This window comes from Ictidomys tridecemlineatus, chromosome 7 (genome assembly GCF_052094955.1).
Source record: "Ictidomys tridecemlineatus isolate mIctTri1 chromosome 7, mIctTri1.hap1, whole genome shotgun sequence".
Taxonomy (NCBI): domain Eukaryota; kingdom Metazoa; phylum Chordata; class Mammalia; order Rodentia; family Sciuridae; genus Ictidomys; species Ictidomys tridecemlineatus.
Window position 1 is genome coordinate 155,563,549 of NC_135483.1, and position 23,171 is coordinate 155,586,719.

At 36.2% G+C, this 23,171-nt stretch overlaps 1 protein-coding gene across 1 annotated transcript in view; it reads left to right on the forward strand.

Annotated features, from left to right (window-relative positions):
* The window catches only part of Ankar (ankyrin and armadillo repeat containing), a 73,909-nt gene that overhangs the window by 21,373 nt on the left and 29,365 nt on the right, over positions 1 to 23,171 (forward strand). The window contains exons 6-11 of the mRNA XM_021725761.3: positions 1,655 to 1,835; positions 3,157 to 3,376; positions 5,683 to 5,718; positions 17,766 to 17,967; positions 19,395 to 19,603; positions 22,466 to 22,570. Coding sequence (XP_021581436.1) covers positions 1,655 to 1,835; positions 3,157 to 3,376; positions 5,683 to 5,718; positions 17,766 to 17,967; positions 19,395 to 19,603; positions 22,466 to 22,570 — 953 coding nt within the window. The remainder of the gene's footprint in view (positions 1 to 1,654; positions 1,836 to 3,156; positions 3,377 to 5,682; positions 5,719 to 17,765; positions 17,968 to 19,394; positions 19,604 to 22,465; positions 22,571 to 23,171) is intronic.

The window sequence follows — 23,171 nt, forward strand, 5'->3', positions numbered from 1 at the left end:
GAGTACCAGGGTCTTAAAGGTGGTGAACAGCACCTGTTCCCATAGCAATAACAGCCAGCATTAGCCCCCAGAAGAAACAGATGAAAAGACAGGTTGCTGGCACTGTAATTCTCATGGAATTGGATGATGTAGAGCTGGATAAAGCTGGTTCAAACAAAGTTCAAGGACAGTCTCAGTATGACTTCTGATACCTAGATCTATGGAGGCAATCTTTGGGAACATAGGGTACCCACTTAGGGGTTTGTAATATTCTCTTTTATCAGCTTGTACAATACCAAGGGAAAGTGGGCTCTTCTAAAAATTTAGCTTAAAAATCTGATACAAATTGAGCATGCACATTTGAACCATACAGTTAAAGCCCTTGAACCCATCACCACTATCATCTGAAGAGATTACCAGCCCTCAAATCTAAGTAAAATTTGGGATATCTGCTCCTTGATTTTGGAGGCTGGAATCTAATAAGCTAGTGTAGTCCCCATTGATGAGGGAGGCACTTCACACTAGTGAGGACCTAGGGACAAGTGAAAAGCCCCTCTACCTGGTCTGACACTATATCTGTGAGATGTGTATTAAGATATCCTTTATATTGTTGTGGTCTAATTTCCTTTTATGGGGAGGTAGTGGTGAATAAAAAGAATGATACCATCAAATAAAATGAACAGGTCCTCAGACATACCTTCATTCATATACTGAGATCTCTTATGTTGAGAAAATTGGATTTGAAGTGAAGGTCAAGGAAAAGCCTAGGAGCCTCTGAATAATTCATAACAGAGCCTTGCCTACAACCTTCCTGTAACTGAACCTTTAGGCCCAATTATCCTCTACAAGTCAATAAACAATGAGTTTCCCTAGCATAGTCATTAACTTACTACCCTAGGAACAAATTTCTCAGCAAAACTGATAGCCCCTGGGCTAAAGGAGAGGGGAGTCACTGTCAAGAATACTGTATTAACAGCAATAAGTAGTTGCATTTTGAGGAAAAACCTAGGAAACCTCAAGAGGCATCTTACTGACAGGGTTAGACCCCTAAAGGTCTCAACGTTGAAACCTGGACGTTTAGAAAGGTACCTCAAGGGAAAGTGGAAAAAGACCACCAGTTTTCTGATAATAAGCAATCCCAGGAACGAGGTAACTATTCCATTCTGTTCCAGAGTGATAGGGACCCAAGGTTGTCACAAGCCCCAACCTCATATGCCAGGGACTCAGTGATTTGGGGGCTTTCTTCTAGTTTACAGCATGCTCCAGTGGGTAAAAGCCACTGGAGTCATTAACCAAAGCATTATGCTAGGTAAGACTCAAGGTTAACCCTTGAAAGAAAAAATTGGGTTATGGGACATAATTAGGTTAAAAAAATTAGAGGAGAAAAAGCAGACAGAATATAAACCTGGAACTCTTTTTATCAGTTTTGACTTTGAAGCAATGCTGCTAATCTCTGACATGGGAAGGACAGAGTCAATCCAAAGGGTCTATATGGGGAAGATAACTTTTTATATAAAGATTTGGTTAATAATGGTTAATAACTGTAGTTAATATATTTATAATCAAGTACAATTTAAACTATATTATTATAAAAAATATTTTATCAGCATAGAAACAAGTAGCAAATCATTTCAGAGTTAGAAAAAAACATCTTTTTTCTTTTTTCTTTCTATAGCTACTATGTGATCTATTTTGATCTTGAAATTTTCTATCAACAATTATATAAGACACAGTGGTGGGGAGCTATAAATGAAATAGTGAACACTTTAAGAGTGAAAAGACTTCCGCTGACAGATGCTCAATTACATGAACAATTTAAAAAAAAGTTTGGCTTCAAAAAAGCTATAAAATGCAAGGTATTTAAGTAACTACCACATAATTTTATAAGAAGTTATCAATAAATATTATCTCAAATTTCTTAGGAATAAATAATAGGCTAAATAAAATTCCTCAATCCAAAATAAAAATTCCATATTTTAGTAGCTATACATTTGTGATTTATAAATTTTGAACATAGTATTAAACAACCTATTAATGATCTAGATTGTGATTACTATTTATTGATTGCTTATTTTATATGCCTGTCACTATTATAAATTTTAAAGAAACTTTTTTAAGTTGCTAGTTTTGTTATCATTCCTATTACACAAATGAGAAAGAAATTTGAGATGTAGAGGGTTAAGAATCTTTCCCAAATTCACACATTAGTAAATGTCAGGACCTGACTCCATTCTAGAAATGAAACCCAAGGAACAAACCTAACAGCCTGTATTAAATTTCTCATGTCTATTTAACAAACCTTGACACAGTTTCTGGAACTGATCAATGAAGCTCACCAACTTCAAAGGTAGACTGGTATTTGCTTTCCATTTATTCATTTTAATGTCCATAATTTTAAAATTTAATAACCAGTTTATTTTTTAAAATTTAGTAGTCAGAATGTCTAAAAGAAAAGCATGACATTTTAAACTCTTCATTTTGAGACATAGAGCAAAGAAAACAAACTATTTCCATAGCTATATATTCCAAGTTTCTGGACATCTAAGTTAGATTTTCCTTAAATTAGAAAAAGGAATCCAGTGATCTATTTGCTTTTTGTTTTGTTTTGTACTGGGGTTTGAACCCAGGGGCACTTAACCACTGAGAAATACCCTCAGCCCATTTTATTTTTTATTTTGAGACAAGGTCTCTCTAAATTGCTTAGGGCCTCACTAAATTGCTGAGGCTGGCTATGAACTTGTGATCCTCCTGCCATAGCCTCCTAAGCTTCTGGGATTACAGGCACATGCCACCATGCCCAGCTCTATTTGCTTCTAAAGTATTTTCAGAAAAATATTTGTCTTCCCTGTTTTCATTCTTTTCAAAGGAGGATCTACAACTTACCCTAAATGGTAAAAAGGAAGGAAAGAAGGAAGGAAGGAAGGAGGAGAAAGGGGGGAAGGGAGGGTAGGGAAGGGAAGCCAAATATTTATTTTTAAAAGATCCCAGTGTTTCTTTATAGTCTAACAACTTTCAAGCTTTGCCCAGTGAGAAATTTTCATTTGGATCTTGTGAAAATTCTACTATAATTGAGCAGTATTTATGTGATCCTGTTAATGTATCTTGGTTTTTATTTTCTTAAAGCAAACCTAAGGTATAATTTTAAAAAACTAATTCTGGCCTTCTTAATAATTTTAGAGTATCCCATTTGGTTTGAAGGCTGCTGTAGAAAGAGGGTTATCTGCTGTTTTCCATACATTTAGCCGAAAAACCTCAAGCTCAACAATCAATGTTTCAGATGAAGCAGGTTATGCCATCTTCCATCATGCTGCTCTGCACAACAGAGTGCCTATTATATGTCAACTGTGCAATGCTAAATTCAACGTCAACCAAAGACGCTTTATTATGTTCAGCCAAGGTACTATAATGTTTTTAAACCTAAAATATTTCTCTTTTTCCTTGTTCAGCATTACCAATGCATGTTGATTTTAGAGCAAGGTTAAAATCTGGTATTCGTTTCTCTTGCAGAGTTTGGGGTTTTGTTTAATTTATTGAAGACGGTCTCCTTTTACTTTTCTATCACTTGTTGGTAGCTTATATAGTACTGTTTGTTGTGTTGTCCCTCATTGGAATATACACTTTATAAAGGGCAAGGATTTGGTCTACTTTGTTGCCATGGTTTCCTAGTGTTCAGAAGAAAGCTTAGCATTAGATAGTTCCTCAGAAAATATTTATTGAATGAATGGATAGATGGATGGATGGATGCAGGATAGTATTTGATAAGCACTGGCATAATTAATATATACTGATGGACTATAGAAACTGAGAGGAAAAAACAGATAAATATGAGTATTAGGTTCCAGTAGAACATTCTTATCCTTTTAATTATTAAATTATATTTAATAATAAAGCATTCTTTTTTAATAATATAAGAAGACTAGCTTGGTTTAAACCTTAAAATGCCATTTTTTGCTACATATTTTTATATTCACTGGAATAAATTTAAGTAGCTGGAAAAATAATAAAAGTTGAAAATAAAAGTGGTGGTTCTCTATAACTTAAAAGGGAAATAATGATAAATTGTCAGAAATGACTAATGCAACAATATTAACAAAAAGAAATGGTGATGTTTATATTGCAGTGAGGTCAGTTAATAAGCTGTGCTAAATTTTTTCATATGCCACAATAAAATATTATGCTTTAACAAATTCTTTCCTCTAAACTGGGCATGGTGGTGCACACCTGTAATCCCAATTGCTCGAGAGACAGAGGCAGGAGGATCGCGAGTTCAAAGCCTGCCTATTATGGTTTAGATGTGGTATCCCCCAAAAGGTTACATGTGAGACAATGCAAGAAGGTTTTGGAGGAGAAATGACTGGGCTATAGCTTTAACCTAATCAGTGGATTAATCCCTGATAGGGTTAATTGAGTGGTAACTGGAGGCAGATGTAGTATGGCTGGAGGAAGTGGTTCATTGGGGGCGTGGATATGGGGTATATACTTTGTGTCTGGAGAGTAGAGTCTCTCTGCTTTCTTATCACCATGCAAGCTGCTTCATTTCTGCCATACTCTTCCACCATGATGTTCAGCCTCACCTTAAGCCCCAAGGATGGGACCTGGCTGTCTATGGACTGATACCTCTGAAACTATAAGCCTTCTAATAAACTTTTCCTCCTTTGCAATTGTTCTGATCAGATCTTTTGGTCACAGTAGCAAAAACCTGACTAAAACACAGCCTCAGAAACTTAGTGAGACCCTTTCTCAAAAAAAAATTATAAAAAAGGAGTGGGGATGAGGCTCAGTGATTGAGTGTTCCTGGGTTCAATCCCCAGTACCAAAACAAAACTAAACAGAAAAAACAAATTCTTTATCAGTATGACTCAAATGTCTTCTATAGCTCAGTGGTAGAGTGCTTGCCTGGCATGTTCAAGACCCTGGGTTTAATCCTCAGCACTGAAAAAAGTTTTTTTTATATGGCACTCAGATTGATCAAATTCAAATAAAATATTCCATATTATAGAGTGAACCTTGTTAAAATAAAGCACAGTTCAGTTAAATTTAAATGAAATGGGTAGCCCATAATTTAAAGATGTTATCTTTAAAACTTTTTTTGAGTAGGTACTGGGGTTTGAACCCAGGGACATTCTACCACTGAGCTATACCCACAATCCTTTTTATTTTTTATTTTGAGACAAGATCTTTCTAGGTTGTTTAGGTCCTTGCTAAGTTGTGGAGGCTGCTATGAAGTTTTGATTCTTCTGCCTGAACATCCCAAGGCACTGGGATTATAGGCACATATCACCATCCCCAACTCTTTAAGCCTTTTTTTTTACTGTGAAAAGAAACTTTGGCAAATTGAAGTCTTATTCATCCTCTAACTTCTTAGATTTATTTCTATATGTTGAGAATTGAGTAGATATTGAACTATGAAAAATGTATAACTCTATTGACAATATTATTGTTTAAACAACACAAAATTATCCCAACTATGGGTTTTGACAAGCCACTTAAAAAGTAGTTTCCAAATGGTCTGATGTGATTTCAGGTACAAACAGTGTGCTAGAAGGGCTGGACCAGAAGTCACATTCGGCACTGTTTGATGTTATCCTGCCTTTTATATCTAAATATAGTCTTTTTATTTACAGACATCTTTCTGACTAATTTTAGGAAATTGTTATATATGAATAATAATCATGTTTCTATGTGTGTTACCTTTTAAAACAGAGCCATCCAAAATGGACATGAAAAAAGAAAGAAATGGTAAGACATAAGATAAAGTATTTTTAAAGGCGACTGTATATATTAAAACTTTTATAATAGTATATAATCTGTAAAAGGCTTTGTCCCTTGAGAATGTCACATAATAATGTTTCATATTTATTTTGAAGTATAAATTTTTATGTGCATGGTTATTTGTTAATACTCCTCATATATTTTGGGTGTTCTCTCTCTCTTTCATCTGTGAAATTTGTTGTCACCTCCATTTATTTATTTATTTTTATTTTTTTCATTCTGTCTTTTACTTTATTTTATTTTTTATTGGTTGTTCAAAACATTGCCAAGCTCTTGACATATCATATTTCATACATTTGATTCAAGTGGGTTATGAACTCCCATTTTTACCCCAAATACAGATTGCAGAATCACATCGGTTACACATTCATGTTTTTACATAATGCCATATTAGTGACTGTTGTATTCTACTACCTTTCCTATCCTCTACTATCACCTCCATTTATTTTTTTATAAGTTCAAATCCCTAAGTTGTTTTTACACCTTACAAAAAGCAGTTAATTTAGATACTATGTTATCCAGTGTCAGTAATGATCTACGAGGTATGAGGAATAATCATCTTTTGCTTCCTTTTTAAAAAATTTTTAAATTTTGTGTTTCTGAGGATTGAACCCAAGGCCTCAAGCACTCCACTGCTGAGCCACATCTCCAGCTCTGGAATGATCATTCTTGTATGAGGCCATAGATTTGATATAAATATTGGGTATGGAGAATAACAGAAAAATATGATGTTTCACCTTTCTCTATTAAGAAACTGGACCTCCACACTCTAAGATAATTCAAGGAGAGTTTATTTATAAATAAACCACTTTAAAAGATCTGAAATGACAAGGGAAGGGGATAGTTACTTGAACTGATCACCTTACAGTGGTGGAGGAATACAGCAAACCTGAAATGACCTTAGAGAGGGAACTGGGCCTCATTCTTAGGCCTCCTCTGATTTCCTGCCAGTGCTCCCCATTGGCAGACCCTGACAAGAAACCAGAGGATAAGGGTTACTAAATCTGCAGGGGCACAGAGCATGGTAGTAAAGGGACATTAATAGACCCAGAGGGGAAAAGGGAAGTGTACCTGGCTCACCTACCCTATAGGAAATTACAGTGAGTAACAACAGTGTGCTTCTCTCTTTCATGCTTTTTGTTTTCCAAGTATCACTATGTCTACCTTATATAAAATTAATTGTATCTTCTTCACTCGAATTTAGTTACCTCAAAGGACAAGGGTTTGGTCTCTATTGTTTACCAGAGTTCCCTAGGACCCAGAATAATGCCTAGCCTTAGTAGGTGCTCAGGAAATAATTGTTAAATGATTGCATGGTAGTTGAGTACAGGTAGCTTTTGATGTCACTGGCATAGTGTGTACTATGTGTGTACACAGTGTGTACTATGGAAATTTAGAGGAGTAGATAAATATGGCTCTTGGTCCCAACTACAAGGTTCACAGCCAGAGAATAGTGTTTTTAGACTATATAAATACCTTCATAACTTTGCTGATTCTAGTGTATCTTAGGACAGCATTTCTAATCCTCACCATCATCTTCATTGTAGGCTCCATAATTCTCTGTTTTATGTAGGGATCACCCAGGGATCTTGTTAAAATGCTAATTCTAATTCAGAGGGACAAGGGTGGAAACCAACATTTTGCGGTTCTATTAAGCACACTTTCAGTAGTAAAGGGGGAAATAAGAATTGGATTCTTTCCTTGAGGTTGTACAGAAATTTTCTTTTTTTGAGAGGAAACAGTATTTGTGGGGAGCCTGGCATATTTCTGGGGGTGGGGGAAAGAACTTTTCAGGTCATTTTTATGTTTCTCCTGCTGAGAATAGCTAACTGATTTTCATGGATTGAGACCAACCATGATTGAGGCTATTCAGAAATCTCACTTACAAGCTAGTGTAGCAGACTTTTTTTTTTCTTTTTGATACTAGGGATTGAACTCAGGAACACTTGACCACTGAGCTGTCACATCCCCAGCACTATCCCCATCCTCACTTTTGCTGAGGTAGGTTTTGAATTTACAATCATCCTGCCTCAGACTCCTGAATCACTGGGGTTACACACATGCATCATCATGCATGGCATATTAGCAGAATTTTGCCATACATTTTCCCCATCTTCCTGTCTGACTACCAACATTTCCACCCTCCCTGTGAGGCCTTTTTACTCCATTGAAGAGTGCTAGCTTGACGTGGCTCCAGTTTGGATTTATGGGTAACACATCTCCTCAACACTCAGCAGATTTTCAAAGTTCCAGCTTCAGTCTGACATATGCCAAGTCTTACTCCTGCCTGCACATGTGCTGATACCCCATTTTTACCTAATTTTCTCTCTTGAACATAGTGGTAGCTAAATATGGATTCCCTTGGACATGTTCTGAACATATTCTGGAGAGATTCCAAAATCCTTCTAGAGAAGTATGTTAATCAGTTTTATGTTACTGTGACAAAATACCTGAGAAAAGCAACATAAAAAGATGATTTGTTTTGTCTCATGATTTCACAGGTTTTGGTCTACAGTTAGCTGGCTTCATTGCTTTTCATCCTTTTGCAAGGCAGGACTTTATGGCTGCCAGGAGCATGTGACAGAGGAGGCTGCTCATCTTATGGTGGCCAGGAAGCAAAGAGAAAGAGAGAAAGACAAAGGTCTAGGGTTCCAATATCCCCTTCAAGGGCATGTTCCCAGTAACTACCTTCCTTCCAGTAGGCACCACTTTTTTTTTTAATTTGTTCTATTTAGTTCTATATGACAATAGAATGCATTTTGACACATCATACATAAATGGAGTATTGTTAAACCATGACGTAAAGAGAAAACCACTGACTCCAATTTTAAATCAAATTAAAGCAAACTTGTAATTCTGGCCAGGACTGTCTCGTCTGAAAACTCTGGGCTAGAGAACAGTATCCCAGCTCTTTAGGAGCATACTTTTATAGCACAAAAAGTTGCAAAGGCAAGAGGTGTCTTGAGAATTTACAGACAACAGGATTTTGACAAGCATAACACAAAGGCAGATAGTAGCTTAATGATCTACATGGCTTAACAATTCAAGGTAGGGAATAAATTTAGATCCCAGCATCAGAATTTATGAGGTGCCACTGAGGTTTCAGAAAGTGTTGTTATCTGGTCAGGGAAAGCCAGGCATGGGTGAGTTCAAGGCACGGACAGGAATTCCAAACAAGTTTAGAAATCACAGTAATTTATACTAAACCAGAAATTAACTTTTCATGACTTTGTGACAAGATGGCTCACAATCTTAAGGTGGAATTAGACTGGGTTCATCAGTTTAATTTCTCATTCTTTTCATTGTACATGATATAGAGTTACACAGGTTGTGTAATCATATATGCATATAGATAATATTTGATTCATTCTACTATCATTCCTACCTGTATACCTCCTCCTCTACACTCACTCCCCTTGGTCTAATCCAAAGTACCTCTATTTTCCCTAGCCCCCACCCCCTTATTGTGAATTAGCATCTGCATATCAGAGAAAACATTCAGCCTTTGATTCTTTGGGATTGGTTTATTTCACTTACATGATATTCTCCAGCTCCATCCTGTTGAAGTATAATATTAGAGAAGCACACCAAGGCAAGCGTATAAATCAGGGTTTATTTAAAAAGGGGTAACATAGATTCTCCCAGGAGGGAGAAGGGTCCATAGCTGGTATTTTGGTATCACGAGAAGTGAGGCATTATGCCCTTTTTTATATGTCCTAGGCTTCCTTTGTTCTGCTGCTCTCTTCCCCTTATCTTTCTCTTTCCTGCATAAATGAATAGGTCCAGGAGATGCTTGATGGGATGGCCAAAAGGTGGGAAACAAGTGGCTGAAGGGGGAGAGCCGATAGGATGGAGCAGCCCAGGACACATTAATTAAAACCCTTTACAACTCAATGTAGGGAGGGGCAATTCCTGGGATAGGTTACTTTAGCAACAGATTGGAGCAGGGGCAGGTTATCTTGATATGTTGGAGGGCTCTGAAGGCATTTCATTCCCTCAAATGGCAATCTCCAACTTCTCTGACTCACTCAAATTGGCCTCCTTGATCTGACCTAACTTGATTTACCTATTTATACTAAACTGCCTGTCTAATTCTGGCTTCAATGCTATGATTTCATTCTTATTTAAGGCTGAGTAATATTCCATTATGTATATGTACTACATTTTCTTTATCCATTCATCTGTTGAAGGGCATCTATGTTGGTTCATAGTTTTAGCTATTGTGAATTGAGCTGCTATAAACATTGGCGTGGCTGCATCACTGTAGTATGCTCATTTTAAGTCCTTTGGTATAAAAGTAGGAGTGGGATAATTGGGTCAAATGGTGGTTCCATTCCAACTTTTCAGAGGAATCTCCATACTGCTTTCCAGAGTGATTGCACCAATTTGCAGTCCCATCAGCAATGTTTGAGTGTACTCTTCACCCCCCACACATCCTGGCCAACATTTCTTGTTACTTTTATTTTTGATAATTGCCGTTCTGACTGGAGTGAGATGGAATCTCAGAGTAGTTTTGATTTGCATTTCTCTAATTGGTAGAGATGTTGAACATTTTTTTTATATATTTATTGACAGATCATATTTATTCTTCTATGAAGTATCTGTTTATTCCTATGCCCATTTATTGATTGGGTTATTTGTTTTTTTGTTAAGTATTTTGAGTTCTTTATATATCCTGCAGATTAACGCTCTGAGGTACATGTGGTAAAGATTTTCTCTCATTCTATAGGCTCTCTCTTTATGTTGATTGTTTCTTTCATTTGCTGTGAAGAAGCTTTTTAGTTTGACTCCATCCTATTTACTGATTCCTGATTTTACTTCTTGTGCTTTAGGAGTTTTGTTAAGTCAGTTCCTAAGCTGACATGATGGAAATTTGGGCTTACTTTTTCTTCTAGTAGGCATAGGGTCTCTGGTCTAAAGTCTAGGTACTTGATCTGCTTTGAGTTGAGTTTGGTGCAGGGTGAGATATTTGGGTCTAATTTCATTTTGTTACATATGGATTTCCGGTTTTGCCAGCATTGTTTGTTGAAGAGGCTATCTTTTCTCCCTGTATGTTTATGGCACCTTTGTCTAGTATGAGATAACCATACTATGTGGGTTTGTTTCTGTATCTTCTGTTCTGTATTATTGGTCTTCATATTTATTTTGGTGCCAATACCATGCCATTTTTGTTACTGTGGCTCTAGAGTATAACTTAAGGTCTGGTATTGTGATGCCTCCTATTTCACTCTTCTTGCTAAGGATTGCTTTGGCTATTCTGGGCCTCTTATTTTTCTAAATGAGTTTCAAAATTGCTTTTTCTAGTTCTATGAAGAATATCATTGGGATTTTAATATGAATTGCATTAAATCTGTATAATGTTTTTGGTAGTATGGCCATTCTGACAATGTTAATTCTGCCTATCCAAGAGTATGGGAGATCTTTTCATCTTGTAAGATCTTCTTCAATTCTTTAGTGTTCTATAGTTTTCATTGTAGAAGTCTTTCACTCTTTTGTTAGATTTATTCACAAATTTTTTTGAGGCTATTGTGTATGGGGTAGATTTCCTATGCCCCCACCTTTTAAAGGTACCATTATCTCCTAGTACTACCACAGGGTGGCAATCAAATCTCTAACATATGGCCTATGGGGAACAACTAAGATCCAGACTATAACAAGAAGTGAGATTCAATTTAGGCCATCAAGTTGAGATAATATAGGTAGGCAAAAAGGAAGAAAGATGGCATTTCAGTTGAATAGAAGAGTAAAAGCAAAGACCTGAAGTTTGAAAATGATTACTGTTTAGCCTGCTATGGACAGAACATTCCAAATTGAAGAAAATTAAGCAATGTCTAACCCCCCACTGCCCCTTCCCTCTACCTCTTCTCTCCCTCCCCCTGCTCCCTCCCTGTCCCCTCTGTCCCTTTCTCCCTCCCCCAATCCTCTCCCTCTCCCTCTCTGTGACTTTTAGTAAATTAGTGAACTTCATTTTTTTTTCCCCAGTGGGTTTTAGGTTTACAGTAAAATTGAACTGAAGCACAGAGTTCCTAAACATATATACCTTCCAACACTATTGACATCTTACCACATCTGCTACAATTAAGGAATTGTATAAACACATCATTACACAAAGTCTGTAGATTAAATTAGGGTTTAATTTTGCATTCTATGGGTTTAACAAATGGTTAATGACAAGTAGTATCATACAGGATGGTTTCATTGTCTCCAGTATTCTCCCTACTCTCAAACCCTGGTAACCAGTGATCTTTTAAATGCCTCCATGGTTTCCAGAATGATATCTAGTTAAACTCATACAATATGCAGCCTCTTCAGATTTGCCTCTTTCATGTATAATATGCATTTACATTTTTTCCATGTCTTTTTATGGCTTGATGAATCATTGTTTTCTTATCACTGAATCATATTTCATTGTGTGGATGTACCACAGGTTATTAATCTATTCACTGTTTAGTTGGATTTTGTTTTTTGATCAATTCTGATGATCCCTGTGTTTTAATTGGTATATTTAGTCCATTGAGGTCTAAAATTATGTTGATACATTGTATTAATATCTACTATACTTATGACTCTCTTCTTTCCATTGCTCTTGTTTTTGTTCCTGCTTTTCTCTCCCACACTTTTTTTGTCTTTTATGGTTTAATTTAGCATTGTATATGATGTTATTTTCTCTTCTTCCTTTGCATATTGTTTATACTTTTGTTTAAAACCTTTTTAAATGACTGCCCTAGAGTTTATAATAAATATAATGCAACTCTACTTTCAAACAACACTATAGTACTTAATAGGTAGTACAAGTATTTTGATAGCAAAATATTTTAAAATCTTCCTCCTGTCCCTATATCATTGCTGCCATATTTTAATTTATGCATATGCACAAATAAGCATATGTCTTTTTCTATATGTAGTTGAAATCTTTGTTATTATTTTGAACACTTATCTGTTAGTTCAATTAAGAAAAATTGTTATTCATCTCTTCATTCTCTTAATATCCTTCTTTCTTTTTTTAAAAAATAAATCTAACCTCTTTTATTTATTTATGTATGTATATATGTATGTATGTATGTGTGCTGAGGATTGAAACCAGGGCCTCACCCATGCTAGGGCAGTGCTCTACCACTGAGCCACAACCCCAGCCCCTAATGCCCTTCTTTCTTTCCATTATAGAGCAAAGTTTCTGGCCTATATAATTTTATTTCTCTCTGAAGAAATTTTCAATGTCTTTCAAGTCAGATCTACTGGCAACAAATTCCTTCAAGCTTTGATTATCTGAGAAAGTCTTTATTCCATTTATACTTTTGGAGAATAATTTCACCATGTTAAGAATTGTAAGTTCACAGTGTCTTTCTCTGTATTTCACTCCACTCTTCTTCCTTGCATGGTTTCTGGGTAGAAAGTGGGTATAATTTGTATCTCTGATCCTCTGTAAATAAGGTGTTTATCCTCTGGCTTCTTTCATGAATATTTTTAAAATCTTCTCTTTTCTTTAGTTGGAAAATTACATACTAAGATGTATTGTTTTGTTTGTTTGTTTGTTCACTTGTATTTATTCTGGTTGGTCTTCCGTGAGCTTCCTGGATCTATGGTTTGATATGTGACATTAATTGGGGAATATTATGTCATTATTGTTTCAAATATTTCTTGGGTTCCTTTCCTTTCTTCTTTTATTTTTTCAGTCTTTGCTTTTTAGTTTGAAGGGTTTCTATTGCTATATCTTCAAGCTCAGAAATTCTTTCCTCAGCTATGTCCTGTCTACTAATAAGCTCATTAAAAGCAATCTTCATTCTATTACTGTGTTTTTGATCTCAAGTATTTCTTCTTGTTTTTTTCCTTAGGATTTTCCTCTGTCTGCCCACCTGTTCTTGAATGCTATGTACTTTATCTATTAGTACACTTAGCACATTAATCATAGCTGTTTCAAATTCCCTATTTGATAATCCCAACATTCCTTCTATGTTTGGTTCTGATGTTTACTCTTGTCTTTATAAAATGTTTTTGTGATTTTTAGTATGTCCTGTAAATTTATCTTTATAACTGGACATGATGTACTTGGTCAAAGTAACTGGTAAGTAAGCCTTTAGTAATGTAATAGTAAGATATGAATGGAGGTAAAGTGTTCTATAGTCTTATATTACATTTCAGTCTGTTAGTGATTGTATGCATCTGGACTGTAAATTTTATCAGTACTCCTTGGCACCCTCCTTCTATCCCTTAAGTGGAACAGGATGTCTAAAGGAGGATGGAGTTGGGCATTTTCCCCTTCCCTTAGGTGGGTCAGTCTCTGAGAAAATTCCAGCATGATAAAATAATTTTTCCTGAAGGTAGACCTTGTTAAGAACAGAATGCTCTGGAGTATTTCAAAATGGGATATTTTCTCTCTTCCTGCCAAAAGCATGAAGAGATTTTTCTCTAACACTATATCCACTGTGAGGGTCTGAACGAACTCCTGGAGATAAAACACATAAAAGCATGGGGCTCCCCCTATAATTGGTCCATCTAGTTTTTTTTTTGTGGGGAGTGCCAGAGATTGAACTCAGGGGCACTCGACCACTGAGCCACATCCCCAGCCCTATTTTGTATTTTATTTAGAGACAGGGTCTCACTGAATTGCTTAGTTCCTTGCTTTTGCTGAGGCTGGTTGTGAACTTGAAATTCTCTTGCCTCAGCCTCCTGAGCTACTGGGATTACAGGTGTATGCCATCACAGCCGGCTCCTATAGTTTTTAACTCTTACATTTGTTCATGCTGAGTCTCTACCAATTTGTTAATTATAGTTAAGGTTTTCCTCTCTCAGTACTGGTTTCCACTGAAGTTTTTGTTTGTGAGTTTCTGCTCCAGTTAGTTGTGATTCTCTGTATCTACCTGTCTGACTCTCTAATTTGGGGGGCATCAGTTTACCCTGTGACCTCACTTCTCTGATGAATCAAAGAGGGGATATTGATTTTTTTCACTGTGTTTGGATTTTTTACTTGTTAGGATGTAGCAGAATTATTTATTTATTTATTTTTGCAGGACAGGGAGAGTGGTGGTTTGACCTAGCTAGGTTTTCGTGCATGCCAGGCAAGTGCTCCACCACTGAGCCACATCCCCAGTCCTTTTTATTTCATTTTATTTTCAGACAGGAGCTCATTAAGTTCCCTATGCTAGCCTTAAATTTGTAATCCCCCTGCCTTAACCTCCAGAGTTTCTGGGATTACAGGCATGTAGCACTGCACACAGCTTCTGGAGTGATGGTTTCTAAGCTCCTCACATGCCAGACCAGAAACTGGAAGACTAAGCAATAATTTGAAATATGGTGCTTCACTGATGAAATACCATTTAAGCTGAAGAATGAATGGGAGTTGACTAGAGTCTGATAAGGGAGGAGTTGTTTGGTAGAAGGAAGATGTCAGGGAGCAGAAATATCCCAGCATGACCAGATAATGCATCATTCAAGTCAGGGAGTCTTGAAAAAAAAAGGGGAACTCCTAATGATTATGGTAGTGGAAGAGGACAGACCAAACCTTTCTTGGGCAATATGGGGTGTATGATCACCCTACATTTGGGGAGCTATAAGAAAGCCAGAATGAAGAAAGTGAAGTGTGTTTGGGTGTTTGAGAGTTGTAGCTGGTTGTTACTTGTAATCAGATGGCCTTGAGAAGCTACTTAAAAGTTTTAAGCATGGAAATGAAAATATCAAGCTTACAATTTGAAAATATGGATAGGGTAAGTGAAATAACAAGGTGAACACATTAGTTAAGAGGTGAATATGGCTTTGATCAGGATGGTGGTAGCAGTGGAGATAGGATTTTGAGATACATAGTCTTAGTGATGAACTGATTATAGAGATGAAATGAGAGGGGGGTGTTAAGAAGCATTGTAGGTATTTTTTTTTCCCTAGAACTGATCAGACCATTTTTTTTTTTTTTGGCAGGGTCAGGGGGTTACTGAGGATTGAACTCAGGGGCAATCAACCACTGAGCCACATTTCCAGCCCTATTTTGTATTTTATTTAAAAGATACGGTCTCCCTGAGTTGCTTAGCACCTTGCTTTTGCTGAGGCTGGCTTTGAACTTGCAATCCTCCTGTCTCAGCCTCCTGAGCTGCTGGGATTACAGGCACGTGCCACCGTGCCTCCTGGCTCAATTAGATAATTTTATGCCAAGGTAATCAGCACCCCAGTAGAGCAGGTTCCTGCTAAGAGGTGTAAGTTGCCTGGGAAAATATAAAGCCTGGAATAACAGTAAGAAATAAAGACAAAGCCAGAGATTAGATTTAGAAAGCAGGGTATCTGATGGTTCTTCCAGCTCTGATAGGAACTGGAGCTGAACAACTGAAAAAGACCCCAATTCCTTATTTAAGGGGAAGTACATCAAAGTCAGGAATATGGTTTTAGTGTGGAAGGGGTCTTGTTTCAGTATAGCAGGGATCTTTAGTAAACAGGTTGTTTGGTGCTTGGCAGGTTTTGCCCATTTCTGGACTACTTGTATTTGATCTTAAGGTTGTGAGTTAAGGCAGGGTTCCAGCATGATCTGGGCTTTCTCAAACCAGGGAATTCCACCCAGAAGTTTCAAGAAAAGCAGTTTCCCTGCCTTATGTTGGCTCAAACAAACCCATAATTCACATATTGTTTCCAACAGACCGTGATATCGTTCATGGATTTAGGGAGGAATGAAAGAGGACCAGGTTTATAAGGAAGGACAGGATGTGATGTGTGGAGATGCTTTAGTGAGATATTGGTGTTGAAGATCTGGAGCTCAGAGAAGAAATAAGACATATCCTGGAAGGCATGAATTTGCAGATGGTAAATAAAACCACTGAGAATAGAAAAGGGTCTAATATGGGGCTGGGGATGTGGCTCAAGCGGTAGCGCGTTCGCCTGGCATGCGTGTGACCCAGGTTCGATCCTCAGCACCACATACAAACAACGATGTTGTATCCACCGAGAAATGGAAAATAAATATTAAAAAACTCTCTCTCTCACTCTCTCTCTCTAAAAAAAAAAAAGGGTCTAATATGGAGCCTTAAGGTTCATTTAGATACTGGGACAAAGGGAAGGTCCCAAAGGAAAAATGCAAAGAAGTAGCAGGTGAGGGAAGAAAAATAGAGACTATGATATCATCAATGCAAAGGGAAGAAACTGTTTTAAATAGGAAGAAGTGGGAAACAGTATAAAATAAAATACTGTTGACAGATAAATGAGAATTGACATGCAGTTATGGTTTGGCTCTGGAATGTCCCCCAATGACTCATGTATCGAAGGCTTGGTCCTCAATGCAGCTGACCTTCAGGTAAGGCTTTTGGGAAGTGATTGGTTGGATCATGAGGGCTGTGACATCATCATTGTTCACTGATAGCTGAATACTACTGGAAGGTGGTAGAAATTGTAGGTAGTAGGACATGGTCGGAGGAAGTAGGCCACTGGGAATATGTATGCCCTGGAATTTATTTCTTGTCCTTGATTCTTTCCTGATTCCTGCTCCCAAACCCCCTTACTAGCTGCTATAGGCTGAGAAAAAACCTTCTTCCATATGCCCCTTTACCATGATGTTCTGCCTCACCTCAGTCCCAAAGCAAGGAGCCCACTGACCATGGACTTCTGAAACTGAACCAAAATAAATCTATTGTCCTAAGTGATTTTTCTCAGAATGAAAAGCTAATACAAATGCCCACTAGATTTAGTGACAGAGAGGCCTTTTGTAAACATATTTTTTTCCAATTTCAAAGGGTCTTATTTCTTACTACAAAGCATTTGAATAAAATAAAAAAATAAAAAAGAAAAAGAAATAGCTAATTTCACAATTATTTTAAAATTTCAAATATTTAATATTTTCAATGTTATTTATTTTTCTTCATTTATAAAGAAATGTGATATTTTAATGGTGAGATATCCTGAGTTAAATAAATTCATCCTTATAGTAATTATTTTGGAGATTTTTATATCATATAATCCTAAACTCTGTGGTTGGCTACCAAAAAGGCATGCTTTATAGGAGTGCTAATTCTTTAATGACTGACATAATTGTTCACCCATTGTAGGCCCAACACCTCTGCACCTGGCTGCACAGGCTTGCTCATTAGAAACAACAGTCTGTCTACTCTGTTTCAAAGCTGATTACACACTTTCTGAAAAAAGAGGATGGATGCCGATTCACTTTGCTGCTTTCTATGACAACATCTGCATCATCATTGTCCTTTATAGGAAGGATCCTACTTTGCTAGAAGCTGAGGCTACAGCTGAGTAAGTTTTAAGCATTCATAAGAATATAAATTTCTGCTTTTTTCACACACTGACACTATAAGACATGATTGATATGGGTGATTTGAAACATAGGCAAAGCTAACTCTGAAGTCCTTTCTGATCTGATCACTGTCTTTTTCTCCTACCACTTATCTTTAGAATTTAAAAAGATCTTCTGTCAACTTATGTATGCTTTCTGGATGAATAAGGACTGAGCCCTAGGGAGATTTTCCTACTTTATCCTAATAATATGGTTCCACAAATTCATTGATCAGGTTAACTACTTAGTGCCCTGGAGGAAGCCTGAGACTAGGCATTAGAACACTGTTCTAAATTGGACCTTATGCAACCAAGGTAGCCCTTGACTCCTCATGTAAAGGGCAGGGGGATATCTAGTAGTATATGGAAGACAAATACAGTGAAAAAAAAAAAAGAATACATCCCAATCTTTTGTTTCACAATTTAGCTGAGAATCAATGTTTGGGGTGGCGGCATAACTTCTTCTGAAGGTACATTCTTGTCTAGGAAACAAGTTAGTATTTTGAATCTCTGAACCTTTTTAAAGTATATTTCATTCATGTTTTTCTATGTCTTCCTAGGTCTAGCCAGTCCATTATTATTCAGTGGCCTCAGGCTAGCATACTGATTTGACAGTTATAAGGGCACTGGCTTCCTCTTGTTGCTCCTTCACGTATGGCTTCCATGGTACACAATGACAATTCCACTTCCATTATTGCCTACATTTTAGCCAAGAGAAGAGAGAAAGAGGAAAAGTATTGGCACATTCCTTTCTCTTTAGGGAGTGGCCCATGTAACTTCCATTAATGTTTTGTTGACCAAACATGGTCATATGGTCATACCTATCTATAAATGAGGTTGGGATGTAATACTGGGCTGGACAGCCATGTGTACAATCAAAAGATCTTTACTATCTAAAAAGCATTGGTGGATTTTTCATAAAAGCTGTTACTTTCTGCTACAATGAGAAAGTTGGGATTTGAAAACTGGAAATGAAGTATGAAGAAATGGCATAACTACTAACTGAGCTTTAGGTTCATCATTTGTGAAATGTGCTAAAAATACTTGACTTCCTTTTCCCTTCACTCAAGAATTTTAGAAAGGATAGTTTATTCTAAGAATTTTGTGCATCATAAACTTTTAAATAAACTCTAAGACTTGATATATATATATATATATATATATAAAATATATATGTTGGGAAGGAGGACAGGGGCCAATACTAAGGACAATTAGTGGAGGCAAACTGTTTGCATGTGAAATATACAGGATGAGAATTCATAAGGAAGAGAAAGAAGGTGTTGGTGTAAATCAGAGTGCCTCCAACAGCACTTGGAATAGCTTAACAAAAATTAAATGACACTATAAGTGTGCTTAAATATTATTCTAATGCATTCCTTGATTTTTAGGAATCAGTGTACTCCATTGCTACTTGCTGCTACTTCAGGAGCACTGGAAACTATTCAATATCTGTTTTCTCTTGGTGCTAACTGGAGAAAAACAGATATTAAAGGAAATAATATAATTCATTTATCAGTGCTAACTTTTCACACAGAAGTACTCAAGTATATAATAGAATTAAATATTCCTGAACTTCCAGTTTGGAGAACTTTAGTAGGTGAGTATAGAATATATAATTTCTTTGTAAATAAATGTTCTAGTTATTTGGCTTAATTATTGATATTTACACAGAAATGAGTCAAATAAAATGATACATATATCATATCTTATATGTTTAAAATAATGAAATAAAACAAATTAAAATCAGAAATAAAAATGCAAATGATAAAGATCTATACTTTTGTATGCTAAAGTAGTTTTATTTCTAAGTTAAAGATCTGTATCCCCAAAAGACTATATTTTACACAATTATTTTTATTTTACAAAGTTCTCAGAAATCAAACCACCCTCTCCTCCATCAAAAAAGTGAATTTTTTAAAAAAGGGAGAAAAGTAAAATTTAAGTGGAAAAGGCTGCTTCTAATTTTTTCCTTAATGCCTAATTTAGAGACAAATTCAGCACACTTTTCATATTTTGGTAAATATTTTATGAAAACTTATGTTTGGAGAAATTTTCCCAAATTTGTAGTCCATCTAGACAGAAATATTATAAGAGAAAGTGTTACTAGACCAGTGCAATGTATACATATAATTTTACTCCTTCTCAAGACCCCAATAAAATTATATGAAGATTAAATAATAATACCACCGCTGGTAGCAGAAAAGCATTCAAGGAAAAATAAGAAAAGATACAGCAGTAGTAAAATGTTAAGATGGTGGAAACATGTACAAGTCTTAGGACTTAGCTGGATAGAGAAAATCATTGCAAGCCAATAATGGAAAAGCAGAGAACCTCTAGAACTTACACCAGTTCCTCAAAAGACTTAAGAAACAGCAGTGCTAGTCAGAAGTGCTCTCCTTATAGCCTAACCAGGAAAGACCCAAAGATACTGAGGCTAGATTCTCCATGAGGAACAGAAGGGAAAAGGACCTGGGAAACTTAGAGTCTGACCCAAGAGAGAAGCAAAGTTAACTTCATGGGTGATAGTAAAGGCTGAAGTTCCAGAATGGAACTGTGCACCCCGCCCTAGAGGGAAAAAGCAGGAGGAATTTGTCAATAGGTAGAAACAATTCTAAGAAAATGAAATAAGAAAATTATTATCTACACTGAGAGATAATAAATGTGAGAAATGAAATACAAATTATGCTACACTATAACACTCTTCTATGAATAGCATTTATATAGGCATCTTAATGAAGTGCTGAATATTGATTTCATTAAAAGCTATAAATATGATCAAAGGGAAGAAAGAGGAAATGGCAGTGCATTGTTGAAAGAGCTTGTTTCCCTTTTTTCATAAAACATTTGGTAAATAATATTTAAAACTGATACAGCAAAATGTTGCAGTGTGTGGAAATAAGTAAAAATATGGAGATGTGTAAAGAGCAGAAGGTATTGGGAAGAAATCAAAGTGGTAGTAGAAGGTATTGGGAAGAAATCAAAGTGGTTACATTTGGAGAGATGAACTTCCCCCCCCCCCCGAAAAAAAAAAAAAAACACAAGGAAGATAAGGCCACAAAAAATATTTTGTTACAGGCCTTTTAGTAACATTTACCTGTAAATCATGAGTATGAAATAAAAACACATTAAAGCAAAAATAAAATAATTGTCAGTAAGGCCTCATTTTTCCCCCCAATACTTTATATATATAATCTTTAGTGGGACAAATAAATTTAAGATTTTCAACCCTATTTCCCTGGTTTCAGAAGTCTGAATATCTGGTTTCAAAACTGGCTTAGTACCAATTTTAGAATTTGCTGGGTAACAGGAACATATTCCAAGTATATCAACCCCAAGAGATGCTGGAAAAGTTTTCAGTGTTTATTTATATGCATATATCATTATATATCATTCTTTTATTATTTACTTATTTATTTGTGGTGCTGGGGATTGAACCCAGGGCCTTATGCAAGTGAGGCAAGCACTTTGCCAACTGAGCTATATCCCCAGCCATCTCATTCTTTTTAGAGAGAGGACTATCTTGTTATTTTTAATAGACTAAACCATTGCAAATACCTACCTTAATAGCAGGAAATTTGGCTCCTAACAAGAACAGATTAATGACAAAAAAAAAAATATCATGGCCACTGCTTCCTGCAACCATTATTTAGAAGCCTTGATAATGAAGGAACAGAACAATAAACATGAACATCTGGCTTGTTGCTTTGCCTTGAGTTCTGCAACAGCTCTTCCACCTTATACTAGCCTTTTCCCCTATGGGTAAAAGAGAATTAGTTTATTAGAAGTCTCCAGGATTAGTCCTTGGAGTGGAAGCTGAATTTCAAAACAGTTCCATGAGTGAACTAACCAAAGTTGTACCATCATGGATTTGGTAGTATATAAAGAGATAAAGAAAGGATATGTCTATAGATATTTCTCACACCTTATTTTGTTAGATTTCTGTTGATATAACAAATACTTGAGATAATCAATTTAGGAAGAGGACAGTTTATTCTGGCTCACAGTTTTAGAGGTCCATGATTGGCTGGCCCCATTGCTTTTAGGCCTGTGCAGGAAAGTAAATACTTCCATGGCAAGAGCTATGGCAGAGGAAGCCCATTTACCTTACAGCTGAGTGAGGAAAAAAGAGGAAGAAAAAGGGACATTCAAAGGTACGCCCTCAGTGATCTAAAACCTTGTACTGGGCCCCACCTCTTCAAGGTTATACCACTTCCCAATAGCAAGCAATGAGCTGGGGACTAAGCCTTTAACACATGGACCTTTGGGAGACATTTCAGATACAAACTTTTTAGCACCTCACAGAGGGCTATGCCCAGAGGAGAAATTAATGCATGCAGTTGTTGGTCACCACGTTGATCTTAACCCTTGGGTTAGCTTTGCTTATATGGAAACAGAATGCATCATTTCACTATCTCTTATGTGAATTACAGCTTGTGTTTTTTTGTTGAATACTTGCCAGAAATGTTGCAGTGTGAAAGTTTTAAACGAAGGATGATGGCCGTCATGTCCTTAGAAGTAATTTGCTTAGCAAACGATTGCTATTGGAAATGTATTTTGGATGCAGGTAATGCAAAATCAATTAACTATATCTTTCTTAATGTTATTTTAAGTAGAGCTCTATTATATTTAGGTCAACCACTTTTTAAAAATATATTTGAGAGGGTGGTTCTGGCAACTGAACTCAGGACCTTGTATATGTAAAGCATACATTCTACTTTGAGCTGTACCCCTAGCCCTAATATATTTTTAAATTGTAAAAGAATCTTTTTAATTGGCTATAAGATTTTCCCTGTTTTTTCGAAAGATCCAGTACTTTATTTTATTTATTTATTTTATTTTCCATGTGGAAGTTGCACAGGATTCAAAACTATATAAATTTTACAGAAATTCTATTTCTCTAAAAGCTCACAAACTTACAAACTAATAATAAATTACTTATCATACTACTCTTATATTTAGAATTTATCCCAATTCTGTCACAGAATTTATTTTTAAAATTATAATAGCAGAGCAAGTGTTAGGTTGGATTTGTAACTATCTGTGCATTTAGAATTAAAATTTATTTCTTAGCCTTTCTAGCCTGGTTCCCTCATTAATACAATGGTTTAATGTCCTAGTTCTTTTGAGAACAATACGTCCAATATAACTTCCTGAAATGATGAAAA